Raw genomic sequence first — 16,327 nt, 5'->3', positions numbered from 1 at the left:
ACAGTGACTTTGTGATTTAACTGGAACAATGAAAAACAGTAAAAATGAAATTACTTTTTCACATTGGGTCAGAACAGTTTGGATTTTTCTTGCCTTAATAAATTGAATTTTCTTTGGAAAACTGTATTTTGTATTTCCTTGAGTTGTCTCTGAATGATATTAACTTTGTATGTGATATGGAAAAAAATTAAATCAGGAGGGGGGGAACTACTTTTCCACTGCACTGTAAGTGAACACTCCCTCGTGGAATTGTGATGGGCCTTCACTCACATTCCAAGACAAAACTCATCCATCATTAGCGAGTGTGTCAGTGTCATGATTAAGTGTAGAGATTGACTCCAAAAAGGCTGCTTTTGCATTGGCCTTTTTGCCCTGAATGAGAAAATTGTCAAGAACAAACACTATGTTCAAGCATGAGGGTTTCCATATACGCATTTACCATAAAGACACCCTTGGCCACAGTTCAATGATCAACTCGGTCTCGTGTCATTGGACTTAAGACGGCATGTATTGGATAGTTGTGTGGATAGAGATATGATCACCACTTGCTAATAATGTTGGCTCCAATGATAGGGGAGTCCGGTCAGACCTGACACATCCAAACGTATTGTGAGGATCTGCTGGTTCTGTTGACTTTATCAAGGTGTGGTGCGTCCTCTTGCTGGAGCGAGTGTGACGCGGTTGGGATAAATCAGCACCTCCAAGTCTGAAACCATCGTCTTCATTTAGAAGCCAGTGGAGTTCCCTGCCTGGATTCGGGTTGTGCTTGTGCTCAAAGCAGATGAATTTACGTTCTCTTATGTATTTTTCACAAGTGAGAGAATAATCCAGTTGGAGATCGTCACACAAAATCCAAAGATATGCATGATCTGCATCAGTCTGTCGCAATGAAGAGAGTTAAATAGAGCAGCCAAGCTGTCAATTTAGCTTCTGTCTATCTTCAATCCCCAATAGTCATGAGCTGTGGGTATTGACCGAAACAACAAGATTGCAAATACAAACATGTTTGTGCTGCTGGGTGAGTGGCCTCTACCTTAGAAATAGGATGTGATTTGGGAACATCACAGGAGGCTATGGGGAAGACTCAGGACAGACAGGACTACTTATCGCTGCTGGTCTTGGTGCAATCTGGGCTCTCTCCCTGAACAGCTGGATGAAGAGAGTGGAGTTTGAGCAACACCTAGGCTGGATTAAGATCCAGAGCTAATTTTAAAGCGTATAGGGTGCCAGACTTCACTGTCAAAACAATATGATGGAAAGGTGACTATTATGCAGAAATACTCGTACCCACACATTAGGCGCCCCTACGTTCTAGCAAAACTGAGCTGCATTTGGTTTTGCTGAATGCACAGATTAGTGTCAGATACCAGTATTAGGTTGTAATAAACCTCGCAGACTTGCTTGCTTAGTGAACTTGTTGACAGAGTGGTGGTGGAGGTGAAATTTGTTTTTGGTGATGAGTCCATGAGGCACATGCACACAAAATAGTGGATGGCACGCTGGATCCACAAGTAAAATTTGCTTTTACTGACATTCCAGGTGCTTTCTTTCTTTCTCCACACCCTGGATTCCTGAAAGTAGAAGCATCTCTATTTGTAATGTCATTGTTGTGGTCTCAGTACTCATGGTTACAAAACCAAAACTTGGCCCAGAATCATATCAGGCTGGCACACAGTCATGACTGGGCCCTCAAAACGGGACAAATTTTGCAAGACAAAAAAATTCATATACACAATGTATAACGTATCCTATCAATGTTGATCTTTGCCATATTTTCATTATGTCATGGAACAGCTGGGAACACAGGTTTAAATTGTAAAGAAAAAAGTAGAAAAAAAACTATCTCGCCATCCATTATCTGAGTCGCTTAACTTCACAAGGGTCGTGGGAGCACTGGAGTGTATCGCAGCTATCTATGGGCATGAGGAAGGGTACACTCTGAACTGGTTGCCGGCCAATCACAGGGGACATACTGTAGAGATAAGCAGTATCACACTCACAATCACACCTAAGCGCAATTTAGAGTATCCAATTAATGTATGTTTTTGGAATTTGGAGGGAAACCAGAGTCCCTGGAGAAAACCCATGAAGGCACAGTGAGAACATGCAAACTCCACACAGGCGGGGCCAGGATTTGAACCCCAGTCCTCAGAACTGTGTGGTGACATTCTAACCAGACACGCCAAGATTAATATAAAAAAGGAATAAAACGTTGCCTGTTCAATTAAAAAATGTTCTACGATGATTACAGTTATTCCAAATACTGTACAACTGAAAATGACATTAAAAGGTTTTATAACTATACCTCTCTGGAATCCACAGCTGCATACATAATGTCCATCCAGCCTTTGAATGTGGCCTTTGAATAGAGAAACTCGTTGAAATACACTGATAGACAATAGTGTCAAAAAAGACAAAAAGAAAAGCCTACATTTCCTATACAGGATAAGGGAAGCAAAGAGTATCCAAACTCAAAGCAAGAGTGATGCATGTCCAGTTGAACAGAAAAAAAGATAAATTTGGAGAAACACTTATGCACACAATGGAAGGAGCTTGTTAGAACTGTCGACGCAAATGAAAGAAATCAGAGATGATGGAAAGTTTAAAGAGGAGAAATCAAGTCCACATCCAAATTACACACTCACCACTTGTAGCAAAGCCAGGTAGCCAGCGCCCACATTGTCAAAGTTGATTTTAACGTTTTTCCACCTGACCTCTGTAGCGTTTTGCTCAATGAGGGCCTCACATTGAGTCTTGTTGTTGACTTCGTCGACAGGAAAGTACTCCTCAGAGGTCTCATTGAAACAGTAGTAGTACTTGCCCGCAAACAAGTTGACGCCCATGATACTGAAAATCAGCCAAAAGATGAGGCAAACCAGCAACACGTTCATAATGGAAGGGATGGCTCCCACCAAGGCGTTGACTACCACCTAAACCAGATCAGGAAAAACATCATTAAAACACCAGTAGCACCAGGGATTGCAAATCGATGACTTTAACCTTTTGGCAGGAGACATCATACTGTTATATTCACTGAAAAAAATGTTTTTCTTACTTTTAGAGGAGGCACAATTTTAGTATTATTAATTCATCAAGCTGAGCTACTCTTTCAGTGTGGCATAGTGTATCCGAGACTATTGACATGTGGACAACTAGTGCCATTTGGTGAAATTGTAGCTGATCATGTTTGCATGATTAAAGTTAATACGGTCTTTGTTTTAACTTTTCTGAGGGAATGGCTCATATATTAAGGGATGTTCAAGCAGGTGCCTGCCATAAAGGGTTTGGAAAAGGCTGCTTCACAATATACGGTATATATTATATCCATCCATATTCTGAGTGGTTTATCTTCACAAATTATATACAATTAGAAATATAATGGGCAGGACAGAGAGTTAGCACATGTGCCTCAGTGTTCTGAGGTCAGGTTTGAATTTTGACTTTCTATGTGGCGTTTGCATCCGCTCCCAGTGCGTGTCCTACCATATAACAAAACAGGGATCTCAATTGAAAAATGAATTGGCCATAAATGTGCAGAGGAGTGTGAATACGTGTTTAGAATAAAGAAGGAAATGTAGATTTTTAATACAAAAACAGTCTACATTGTAGTCATTTAGAAAACTTATTTGTGGTGTTTTTGCTCACCATTTGGAGTATTCCGGATGTTCTCAAGTGTAAACTCAAATTTCCAATTATTCTTGATTGTAAAAATGCTATCAGGTAGCATAAAAGAATGTGGTCATATTATTTAAAACGGACTGATGAAACAGTCAATTCCATACCAATATGATGTGTCCATACCAGCACAGTCCAATTATTAAATTGTTAAAATTATATATAATAAAATATATATATATATATTTGTTTCATGACTAGGCTCAACGAATTCACACATTTCTATTGCGATCAAAATAAATATCACATTTAACCAGCCCAAATGTACTCCTAGCAGTGCAGTCTAATTTACTGAATGCTGTTAACATAGTAGTGCTAATTTTTTTAATGGCAGGCTGACAGCTGATCATGTATGTCATTGTTTTGTGTAGCCATATTCCTTCTCTCTGGACAGCTGTTCTCTCAGCAGGTATGCAACTGCCAACTTCCAAGCAACTACACTGTCTGCTCAAATCATCATTCAAAAGGTTTTTGTTGAACATTCTGAGGGAATGGCTCTTGTTAGAATATGAAGAACAAATCATCTGTTGACCTCTTTAATATCTGTAATTATGAGTATACGCCTTTAAGAATACAGCAAGGTAGACTAGGCAGGAATGTGAGGTAGGGAGCTGCCCGTTGTTGTAGTTGTTGTTTTCAAGAGTTTGTGGGCTGCCCAAGTGTTAATAAAATAAATAAATAAATAAATAAATGGATAGATGAATTATAAAAAACCCAGAGGCGACTCCTGTTCCTCATTGCTAATTGCAGACTGCATTAAATTGATGTCAGAGATTCATGTTTCACAGTACCGCACGTCTGCTCTGTGGAGGAGGAGGATGTTTGGCAGCTTCGGTGCTCATTTGAGGTGAAGCTGTAACCCGACGAGTGTGCGACTGATATGCTGTTGGTGGACCGAATGATGAAGACCACGGCCGTCGCGATTGCGTTGCCATGTGCCAAAATCTGGGCGAGCCCGCCACAATGGGATTACTCAAAGGGAAGGTGCAGTTTGAGCTGTTGACTGATGTAGTGCGCTGGACACAGGATGTGAAGTGCAGTTGACCTTATCAATGTCAGATGACACCGCACCCGACTGTTGCTGCTGAGCTGGGAAGAAAGACTCAACAACAGCTCATCAGTTGGTACTCTGCAGTGACGTTTTGGAGAATTTAATATGAGAGACTCCATATTCTGTGAGTTTCAGCACCATGTACAGCAACCAGAAGAGTCACTTCGTTGCCTTGTTCATGAGATTGAGAACTTTGGATATTGTTGATACACTGAAATGCCAAATCCAATCCAAGGTAAACCAATAGGTGACCGATTTATCCCAGCTCTCAGTCTGTATAAGCGACGCCTAAATACATAACTTGCACACCCTGCAATCTCAAGAACCACTCCATTCAATAAATCAATAGAGAAATAAGTGGATAGAGAGCGAGGGACGAAAGAGATTATGGCACAATGGGAGCTAATGACAGCTTTGTTTCCATTTGAAGAACATTTTAAAACAGCAGATTTGTAAGCAAAAGATTGAATATGTCAGATAGAGATGCATTGTTCAAAAGACTTAAAAACCCTGTAAAGTGTTTTCAGTGATTTGTTTCTGAATACATATATACAGTATGTGTGACCATGAAGACTGAATTGTTGATATTTGATGTTAAAATCATTCACTACTTGTCATCCATATTTTATGTCCGTGGCTAAAATCAAGCTCAAGTATGCACTTCAGCTTTCTTGTATGAGTCGAATTTTCCGCAATTGAAAGTTAATCAGTAATAATAGCTTACACCTTTTACATCATTGCAGCATGCAGTTAGCAAGCAAGCCATGTTAAGAAGATGTGTTTTACTCGAGTCTTATGTGTTTTGTATTATTTGGTTCACAGTGTCTCTTGTGCTAAATCGGAGTTAGGCTAGTTGGCTTGTAGACCGGATACTATTTGTCACCACCTTTTTCAATGTGCGGGTCAACACAAACAGACAGCTCCAGGAAACTTAAATGTTTGTGACATTCACTAGTCTATGAGTTAGTGGGATCCCACTAGCAAGCTAGCAAACAAGCTGACCGTTGACGGGCTCCTCCAGTACATGAGTCGGTGTGAGGGTCCACATATCAGACATACTTCAAGGAAAGTTACCTCCTTATTAACACGGTGGCACACATTATTCAGTAGAACTGATATTGTGTGAGCCACAGGCACGTATTTGAGAAATATCCGCCACACCCATTTTCTGAGCCGCTTGTACTCACAAGGGTCACAGGAGTGCTGGAGACTACCCCAGCTATTTTCGGGCAGGAGGCGGTGTACACCCTGAATTGGTTGCCAGCCAGGGCACCATGAGATTAAGAAACAGGCGCACTATCTCTACGTGAAGACTGTTTTTCCCCCTACCCAAGACACCAACCACCACCCGCCTCAACGACTACTGGCCGGTAGCACTCACACCTGTGATGATGAAGTGTTTTTTCTACGATGCAAACAAATCAACAGAGGATCCCATGAATAAAGCGCTACACACAGCGCTGTCCCACCTGGAGAAACAAGGTCATTAAGGCCCCCTTCTCTTTGTAGAATACAGTTCAGCGTTTAACACAATCCTACCACATGCCATGGTAAGGAAATTGCTGAACCTCAGTCTACTTCACTCCACATGCCTATAGATTAAGGACTTTTCAACAGAACGCTCACAAAGGGTCAGGATTACCCCCCACACTTCTGCAACCCTCAAATTCAGCACCAGCTCCCCTCAAGGGTGCGTGCTGAGCCTCCTGCTTTTCACATGCTACACTTCAGATTGGCCTCCCCATCCACACCAGTACACCTTCATTAAGTATGCAGATGACACCACAGTGATGGATTGCATCACAGGAGGTGATGAGTCCGCTTACAGGATAGGTTGCAGCCACTGACCCTGTGGTATAGAGAAAATAACCTGCTTCTTAACATATCCAAAATAAAGGAGTTCATACTAGACTTCAATAGAAGAATAAACAGACATTCAGCCCATTTTCATCAGTGGGACCTGTGTGGAAAGGGTCAGTGACTTCTGCTTTCTGGGAGTCCACATCAAGGAGATGCTAACCTGGAAAAAGAACACTGGCCAGGTGGCTAAGAAGGCTAAAAAAAAAAAAAAAAAAGACTTCACCCACTGAGAATCCGCAGGAAGAGCAACATCAGCCAGTGACTACTTGTCTTTTTACCTCTCCACCATGGAAAGCATCCTCACCTAAAGCCTGTGTATGTGCCAGCTGCACAGTTGCAAACAGGGAAGAACTCCACAAGGTCACCAAAATGGCAGAGAAGGTCATTGGGAGCCTTCTACCTACATTGGAGGACCTTCACAGTTCTGAATGCCCAAGGAGAACCAATGCTATCCTGAAGGACTCCTACAATACTAAGCCACTCCCTGTTTGTGGAATTGCCATTGAGCAGATGGTACAGGACCATTAAAAACAGGAGACATAGGCTTTCCAACTGCTGTTAGAGCCCTAAACAATCTGTAATATGTGAAATATACCAATGCAGAAATTCTAGCATCTGTCCATCCATCCATTTTCTACCGCTTACCCAAGGTCGGGTAGCAGGGACAGTAGCTTTAGAAGGGACCCCCAGACTTGTCTCGCTCCAGCCACTTCATCCAGGTCTTCCAGGCAGATCCTGAGGGAGGTAGTCTCATCAGCATGTCCTGGGTCATCCCCAGAATCTCGCCATCCAAATCCAATGCCCGACCCAGCTCATTGGAAAATAGATAGCTTCGCCTTTCAGCTTAGCTTCTTCACCACAATGGACAAATACAAAGTCAGCATCACTGCAGATGCTGCACCAATCCACCTGTCAATCTCTCATTCCATTCTTCCCTTGCTCAAGAACAAAATACTTGAAGTCGTCTACTTGGGGCAGGATCTCACGTCAGACCAGCGTCTACACCCACCGTTGGATCCAACTAACCACCAGGTCGTGATCAGTTGACAGCTCTGCCTCTTTCTTTAACCATGTGTCCAAGATGTGGCTGCAAATCCGATGACACGACCTCAAAGTCGATCATTGAACCTTGACCTAGGGTGTCCTGGTGCCAAGTGCACATCCGGACAACATATGTTTAAACATGGTGTTTGTTATGGACGATCCGTGATGAGCACAGAAGTCCAATAACAGAACACGGCTCTGGTTCTGATCGGTTGGCCTGGGGGTCCTTCTTCTCAAATCATTCCAATTCAGGCCTCACTGTCATTGGACACCTGAGCATAGAAGTCCTCCAGCAGAACGATGGAGCAGCACCCCCTTTAAGGACTCCAAAAGGTTGAGTATTCTGAATTGCTGTTTGGTGCATAGGAACAACCAACAGTCAGAACCTGTCCCCTCACCTGAATGGAGAGGGATGTTACACTCTGATCTACAGAGGTGAACCCAAACGTACAGGCACTGAGCCAGGGGGCCATAAGTAACCCACACCTGCTCAGCGCGTTTCACTCTGGGCAACTCCAGAGTGGAAGAGAGTGCACATTCGCTCATGAGGAATGGTGCCAGACCCCACGCAGTGTGTGGAGGCGAGACTGACTATACCTAGTCGGTTCTTCTCAACCTCATACATCACCTCGGGCTCCTTCCCAGTCAGAGAGGCAACGTTCCACGTTCCGAGAACCAGCTTCTGCAGCTGGGGATTGGATCACCAAGATCCCTGCCTACAGCGACCACTCAGCTTGCACTGCACCTGACTTCTATAGCCCCTTATACACATGGTGAGCCCATGGGAAGGGGGATCCACATTATCCTTTCGGTCTTTTCGGGCCCCATGGTTGCAGGCCCTGCAAACCAGGCACTCACCTTTGAGCCCCACCTCCAGGCCTGGCCCCAGGTTGTAGGTGTGACCTGCATCTAGCCAAGGAAAACCTCGATCCACTTGTATCATTCATCATAGGAATCTTTATATGTATAGGTACAGTGGTAGCTAATTTTCAAACGTCTCTGTTTTCGTACAAATCGGTTTTCAAATAAAAATTGCAAGATTTTTTTGCTTTGGTTTTCAAACGAAAATTGGTATTCAAACGCCCTGACCAGCTGACCCACGACAATTTTTTATTGTGTTTTCGAACGGACCCACGAAAAAAAACGGAAACGACGTAATGCATGCAACTGCATGCGATGCAACCAGTTGATTCACACACTCCTCTGGACGTGTTCGTGTCCCGGTTGTGACTTTTTTTCTTCCAATTGAGCAATATTAACCCCCAGTCATGGCTCCAAAGAAGGCATGTGGAACTGCCGGTGCGGAAAAAAGGAAAGTGTTGCGCAAAACTGTCGACTTCAAAAATGATATGATAGCCGAATACGAATCTGGTGTGCATGTTTCTGAGCTATCGAAGAAGTATGGCATGGCAAAATTGACGACTGACTCACAAGATACATGTGTATATACAGTTGTCCAAGACAACCGGAAGCGAATTGACAGTGCAATTTCTTATCGGAGAAAACATCGACTTCGGCATTAAATACAGGTTCTCTATGCCGAGTTTATCTAATTTTTCCATGGACCTTTGTTTATTTTCTCCTTCTAAATGTCTAATGGTATCGGACAAGACACTGGGTGTGGTGGTATGAGACATATTTTCATGTCGTCTACAACCGACTTAGCATTGAACAATGCTTTTGTTACACCAGCAATACGGCAACATAAACAAAAGTTACGTGATTTTATGATGTAGGTGCACGAGCTTTGTTGTCTGTGCTTTCATCCTGGATCAGAGTGTGCCAAGGTGGAATTTTAACATTACACACCATCTCATCCTGCACTTTCTACTTTGGCTTCAGAGCAGACCTTTCCCACTTGAAAAAGAGAAAATCTTGTTCAGTTTCACCACTTTTTCTTCAGTTATTCACACACACTGACAGTCATTGCATCTTAAAACAACAGCATTTCTTTTTTAACTTTCTCTTTTCTTATCGAGAGTTAACATAAGCAGCATGTCTAGCTCATCTCTGCTCTATGTTGCCCAGACTGTGCTGCAAACTAAAGCAGCAGTGGTGGATACTGTCATTATAAAACACATTGATGGGGTGCGTAAGTACTGTAACATTTGTAATTATGAGTGTACATCATTAAGAGCGGAGGGGGCGGTGTAAGATAAACTAATAAAAAGAGTGTGTGGCAGAGCAGGAGTTGTTGTTCGAGAAAGTTCCGTGTACTGCCTGATAGAAACCAGTGGCTTCTTCTTTTCATTTTTTACAGTACGTAAAGAATTATGCCATTGAATCTAGCATCACTCACTCATTGAATCACATTGCAAAATTCCACAAAGTGAATGACTGTACGTTTTGCTTTCAATTTATTTTTATGCGCAACACAGATTATCTGTGCGAAGAGATTGCATCAGCGGTGCATAAGTGCGCACACGCGCAGTTTAGAGGGGACATTGGCTGATGTCTTTTTTTTGGGGGGGGGGGGCATGCCGTCCCGTGATCAATCAAAACTGCCTCTTTATCACGAGTGATGCATTGAGCACCCCAGAAATATATATATATATGTGTGTGTGTGTGTGTGTGTGTGGTGTGTGTGTGTGTGTTGTGTGTGTGTGTGTGTGTGTGTGTGTGTGTGTGTGGAGAGAGAGAGAGAGAGAGAGAGAGAGATTCTGCAGTAACTCACTATGTCCAATGCTAAATTTCAGGTGGAGCTTACGTAAATATCTGCTTAGTCTATGATTTCTTAATGTGTCCATTTATTTCACTTTTAATTTTTGATTTTCATTGTGTTTTTTCTATTTTTATCTTGATTATTATAGTTTTATTTAAATTTTATCCCTGTACTAAATGCTCTGCACTTTCTTTTTGTCGTTGCACTTGTTGCAATGACAAATCTCTGAATCTGAATGACTGACATGGGTGATAATTGAAACACGGAAACTGGGATATAGGGATAAGACACTCAAGATCTGAAGTATAAATACAGCCTAGGAGTAAAAAAATAAAAATAAATCAAAAAGCCACAGTTCTCAATATTATTATCATTTATAGTAATACATTCCATGTGCAATATGGCAACTTTATTTGAAGTATTGCAATGCTCCACAATCGCTTTCATCTCTGTATGCATCCACTTCCCCATTGATTTATTTGTTGCTCAGCATTGGTATTGGTCACTTTTAACAAAATGTTAATATATCGATAGGTGAATATCAACATTATGATCTTTTTATACCCTTCTGTTTGTCTTTCCGTCCTCACAATGTTCTATCGTACTTATTCCATTAAAAAGCATCTTGTGGATGACTAGTGTCACCGCCAATCCCTTGCCTTAAATGGATGCCCAAACGTATTAGACTAGAGTTATTGGCAGATTATATGAATGAGCCTTGATCTATTTGATTATTGCAAGCAGCTTCTTTTTGCTAAATTGTCATTTTGGGAGGAACCAAAACAATGCTTGCTGTTCTCAATCCACAACTCGCAAAGAGGGGTTCAATGGAGCCCCTTGTTACCTCCCACATTCACTTTCCATTCAAATGAAAGGCTACAGGAATCCAGGACCTGCTGTATGGTGTTATGGTATGGATAGCTTGTGTGCAATGGCATCTGAGCGTATTTGCTATTCTTCTACCCACGCCCCTTAAAGGTGGGCATTGAAATGGAATACGTAGAATTAGATGAAGTGGATTAATATCCATTGGGGGACAGAAGTCTAACTAATAGTCTGTACTCCAAAAGCCACACTTGGGCACTAATCTGTCTCAATTCCTGACACTCCCTGAAGATCCTGGACAAGCAGGAGAGAATGTGACTCAGCAGAGACGGAGAAGTGGTGGGTAGAGAGGGTGGGACTAGGGTAGGGTGGATGCTGTACTGTGCTGCACATCTGGCCATGAATGGGGTACATGTCAAGAGTCCTCGTGCAAAAGTAGTAGTGAGAGGGGGACAAAGAGGGAGGGGCATGGGGCAACAACAAGAACCAGCATTAACCAATCACAATAACCAGTCACACAAACACCACATACCAATCACGGACAGGTATTTGACAACTTGTCAAAAAACCTTTTGGCTACGGGTGCGTTTGAATGTGATATTGAACTTAATCTTACTTGTGATATATGGCCTCAATCACTTTTTAACCGAAAATACAAATGTAAAGTGAGACTGTTGTTTCACAAGCTCATGATGTGATAAAAATGTAAATCTAAAAAACTGTGAGTAACCCAAAGCACATTTGACGCCCAAATCAGTGACTTGTCAATATTATATGTACTTGTTTTTGTTCGTAATCTGCGAACTGATTTCAAAGCTCCTTGGAATTTGTACAAACATACAAAACTGAACCGGCTTTCAAAAAAATGTAAAAAAATCTTTTACTCAAGATGCAAAATGAAATACAATCATTAAAAACAAAATGACTTTAACAATATTAATTCAAAACAAGAATTTGCTAAATGGTTGACTGTCCTAAATGACAATGAAACGACATCACTTCTACCCTCCTTCCTTGAAAGTGCTTGTAAAGTATGTGCATCTATTATCTGTCATGATCCTGCCGCTCCAGACCGGGGTGTGCGGGTGCCCGCGCGCTCGCGCTAATTGGGAGGCACACACCTGCGCCTCATGCGGGCTGATTATCCCGTGTATATATAGGACCCTGATGACGACTGGTGCTCTCCCAGATCGTTGAGGTTCATGTCCCATTCCAGCACTCTCGTATCCCTGATCGTCAACCCGTGTGTACCGACCTTTGCCTGTTCTCCGACCGACCCCGTAAGCTTGACTCCTTCGACACTTCTGCCTGCCTTGATCGATCTTGCGTGTAGCGACTCCTGCCTGCCCGCTCACCTGCTCTCTTCGCCTGACATCCCAACTACCGCTGCTGCACGTGACAACCTGCCCAATCCCCTATCTTCTAATAATAAACGTTTTTCCCCGAGCTACCTTGCATTTGACGAATCCTGCATTTGGGTCCGACCTCCGTTCCGATGGGTCGTGACATTATACAGTATGTCTCTGCCATCTGTAGACTTAACACCGTTTTGATCAGCCTGATCATTCGGTAATTGGCATATTTTGCTGATCGGCCCATCGGTTTTGATGTCATAATTCGTCGCGCTGATCAATTGCATGATTGATGACCTCTGAGAAAGATATGTACTCTGCGCCGCCATTGTGCACACCATATGTAGTACTATTTACATGTTTTTTTCATGTTTTTTGACATAGAATTGTAAATATGTGATGGCCGGTAAAGAAATAAAAAATCAGCTGCATAGAAGAGAAAAGATGGCTGAGAGACAACAAGTAATGCGTGGATTAGACTACAAGACAAATTTGCTCTTTAAAGATTGTCAGATTACTGGAATAAAACATTCTATTCCAATACCACTGCATCCTGTTCTTTTTATCAGTGGGCTTTTGTCTGGTCAACTCAAATCAGACTTCATACAAATGTTACTGTGGGGATGTCAACATGAGTGGATCGCACTAAAAATAAGAAAAAAATGGGGGGAAACATGTTGGTGTTCACCGGTGCTCAGGATAGGACATTTGTGTAAGGCTTGCTTGATGGCTGCAGTTTGCCTACTGAGCTAATAGAGCTGCGGATGACACAGTCAACATGCGTCTGCACTTCATCCTTGAACACCTCAAATACATGGAAACCTATTCGTGGGTTTTGTTCATGGACTTCTGCTCTGCATTCATCACAATTAATCACGGACTCCTCCCCTCCAAGCTTCTCCATCGCAACATCTTGCCTGCCATCTGCCAGTGAATTTCCAGCTTCCTTGATGGGCAGGACCCAGCAGGTGAGGCGGGGGGACACCACCTCATCCACACGCACCATCAGCCCTGGGACACCCCAATGTTGTGTCTTCTCCTTGCTACCCTTCTCTCTCTTCACAAATGGCTGCACCTCAATGCACCCGGGTGTCAAACTCCTGAAGTTCTCACATGACACGACTAGGACAGGGACAATTAAAACTGCTGAACGGATTCTCGGCACCACCCTGTCCACCCTTGAGCACTTCCATGCCACCCAAACTAGGACAAGAGCAGGCAGGATCCTATCGGACCCTCCACATCCTGGCCACCAGCTCTTCCAACTCCTTCCCTTTGGTAGGCGCTACCAAAAACGGCAAGACAAAATTAGCAGGCATTCCTACAGCTTCTTCCCTCTTGGAATTAAATTCTTGAACAACGAACTTACAATTGACTGGCTTACAGTCATCTTTAGAATAGAGTTTAAAATTCTGCTTCTGGTCTATAAGTCACTGAATGCTTTAGGTCCTGAATATATGAAAGAAATGCAAATGGTTACAAAACCAGTCAGGCTCTGAGATCGACAGACTCGGGTCGAATAATGGTGCACAGTTCAAAGCTAACACCGTGAAACAGCATTTAGGTAATATCCATCCATCCAGCCATTATTAGCTGCTTATCCTCACAAGGGTCGAAGGAGTGCTGGAGCCTATCCAAGCTGTCAACGACCAGGAGGCAGGGTACACCCTGAACTCCTTGCCAGCCAATTGCAGGGAACATGGAAACAGACAACAGCCGGACTGACAATTTAGAGTGTCCAATTAATGCATGTTTTCGGGATGTTGGAGGAAACCAAAGGGCCAGGAGAAAACTCAAACAGGCACGTGGAGAACATGCAAACTCCACACAGGGAAGGCCAGGGTCGAACCTTGGTTCTCAGAACTGTGAGGCCAACTGTGAGGTCCTCAGAACTGTGGGGCTCCACAGTGCTGCCCATTTAGGTAATATAGTGCATACAAATGGAATAAGTTGCTGACAGTAGTGATGATAGAACCAACTATCAATGTTTTTAAATCCAGGTTAAAAACTCTTTCTCATGCTTTTTAGAGTATTTCCTTTTTTAAATGTTATTTCTTACATTGATTTAATTGTACTTTGTACTTGCATTGTATTTTTGTTCTCTGTTTTAAATGTTTATTTCTTTGTTTTGAAATGCTTTTAATCATGTATGAAATGTGGAAGAAATGTGTATGAAATGTTCAATTAAAATGAAATTTCTTTGCTTTGGTTAAAATTCCACTGCAGCATGCTGCGAATTTTCTGCCTCTGGTTTGTTGGCATATCCTGCTGGGCCAATTAGTATTTTATATTACAGACACAACTAGTCACTTTAAACTGCATACACTCCTTGAGTCTTGACACCATTTGCACTATGATCATTGAACTATCACTCTCATGGGAATTCTAATTGCTCTAAATGCTAGAAAACTCTGCATCCTTTGCACAACTGTGAGTTTAAAAAAAAAATGTTCCCTGTCGATTGTCTGTCTGTCTGCTGTCATACTAGAGCAGCTCCAACTACCTTAGACCAATGCATTGTGTGTTGTTTAGAAATTTGGTCAACAAAGCTGATTCTGATTCTGAATTGTGATTCACTAGCATAATATTGGTGGTCTGAGGAAAATTTGCTGGTACGCATATGGTATGAATCTGCCGGTGATTTTGCCAGTGTGACATCTGTAAATGATGACGCAGGCAATATGGCTGCCACCGGGATGTCAAGTGAGACTTCGGTAACTATGCACATTAATGATGCTCTCCGCTCACTTTTTTTTATTATTGACATCAAAATGAATAATATTACTGTATATGTATTTTTGATAACAATACCTATTTTAAAATATATATTTTGGTGTCAGTTTTTCTCTTTAACAAAGCAAAAAATCTCAAAAACGGGCTCCTTGCAGCGTCTTTGGCACAGATTTTGAATGTGACTGGTGGTTGCTGGTTTTTGTCACCACTGAGGGATTCTGTGTGCTGGGGAAGGAGTCGGAGGTTATTGGGATGTGTAGGGGATATGTGAGGCACGAAGGTGTGGGTTGTGGTCATCATTGAAAGCTGTGCTCAGAAATCAGGCCAGAAGAAGAGCTAATTATAGATACGAGTGCTGGTTGAGGTGGCATGTTAGCCTTGGGTCTTTAGCTGGGACATAATTCACAGTCACCAGTTTGCAACAAAGTAAGAAAAGATCATCAGAATTTGTCCTTTCTCACTTATGTGATGAGGCACCTGCGCAAAACAAAAAATGGCTTTTTTTGTATGTGGTTTAAGGTAATCAATTTCTCTGAAAGTTGTTCTAGTGTTATTACAACTGCATCATGGCTTGTTCGTTACCAAAATCGAAATTAACAGGAAGGCATGGTACAAGATGGGAAAGGTTTGGCTTTGTATTAAGAGAACCCCCAAAATTTTGTAGATCTTTGTAGTATGTTTATTCATTATTTGATAGTTTTCAGTTCTAACATGCTTGAAACTGTTAAATTGGCATGCGGAAGGATCAGCTGCTTAGCTTTGGATCTTACCCTCATCCCTTCAAAACGTGACAAGGCTCTGAGGGGTCTCAAGGCCCTTAGTGTCCTGAGTGATTTAATAGGCCCTAGATCGGAGTAGCCCAGCGCATTAGCTACAAGGCTGACTATAGACACCTACACAAAAAACAGAGAAGCAAAAGAGGTTCCAAACTGTTAGAAGTGTGAGATTATTCACTAAGGAAGAGAGAGGGCCCTGGCGTAGACGTGCAGAGTTGCTTAACATACACACAAATCTATGCATCCTATGCAAATATAACATTGCATTTATCCATGCATAGACACTTGAGAGAGAAGGTCAATGTTTAGGTTTTGTTTGTGTGGTGTTTTTGTTGTTGATTTTTTTTTT

The 16,327-nt window shown here is 42.3% G+C and overlaps 1 protein-coding gene across 11 annotated transcripts in view; it reads right to left on the bottom strand.

Moving 5' to 3' along the window:
• scn8aa (sodium channel, voltage gated, type VIII, alpha subunit a) overlaps window positions 1-16,327 on the bottom strand; it is a 177,929-nt gene that overhangs the window by 18,634 nt on the left and 142,968 nt on the right. For 10 of the 11 annotated variants that reach the window (XM_061805682.1, XM_061805672.1, XM_061805716.1 and 7 more), the window contains 2 exons: window positions 2,646-2,930; window positions 2,306-2,359 (listed from right to left, as the gene is read on the bottom strand). In XM_061805682.1, coding sequence (XP_061661666.1) covers window positions 2,306-2,359; window positions 2,646-2,930 — 339 coding nt within the window. Of the gene's footprint in view, window positions 1-2,305; window positions 2,360-2,645; window positions 2,931-15,972; window positions 16,096-16,327 lie in introns of all 11 variants that reach the window. The other variant, XM_061805759.1, reaches the window with a different exon arrangement.

Source organism: Syngnathoides biaculeatus, chromosome 2, assembly GCF_019802595.1.
Source record: "Syngnathoides biaculeatus isolate LvHL_M chromosome 2, ASM1980259v1, whole genome shotgun sequence".
NCBI lineage: Eukaryota > Metazoa > Chordata > Actinopteri > Syngnathiformes > Syngnathidae > Syngnathoides > Syngnathoides biaculeatus.
The sequence above is the reverse complement of the archived record's forward strand: the minus strand, read 5'-3'. Positions and strand labels throughout refer to the sequence as shown.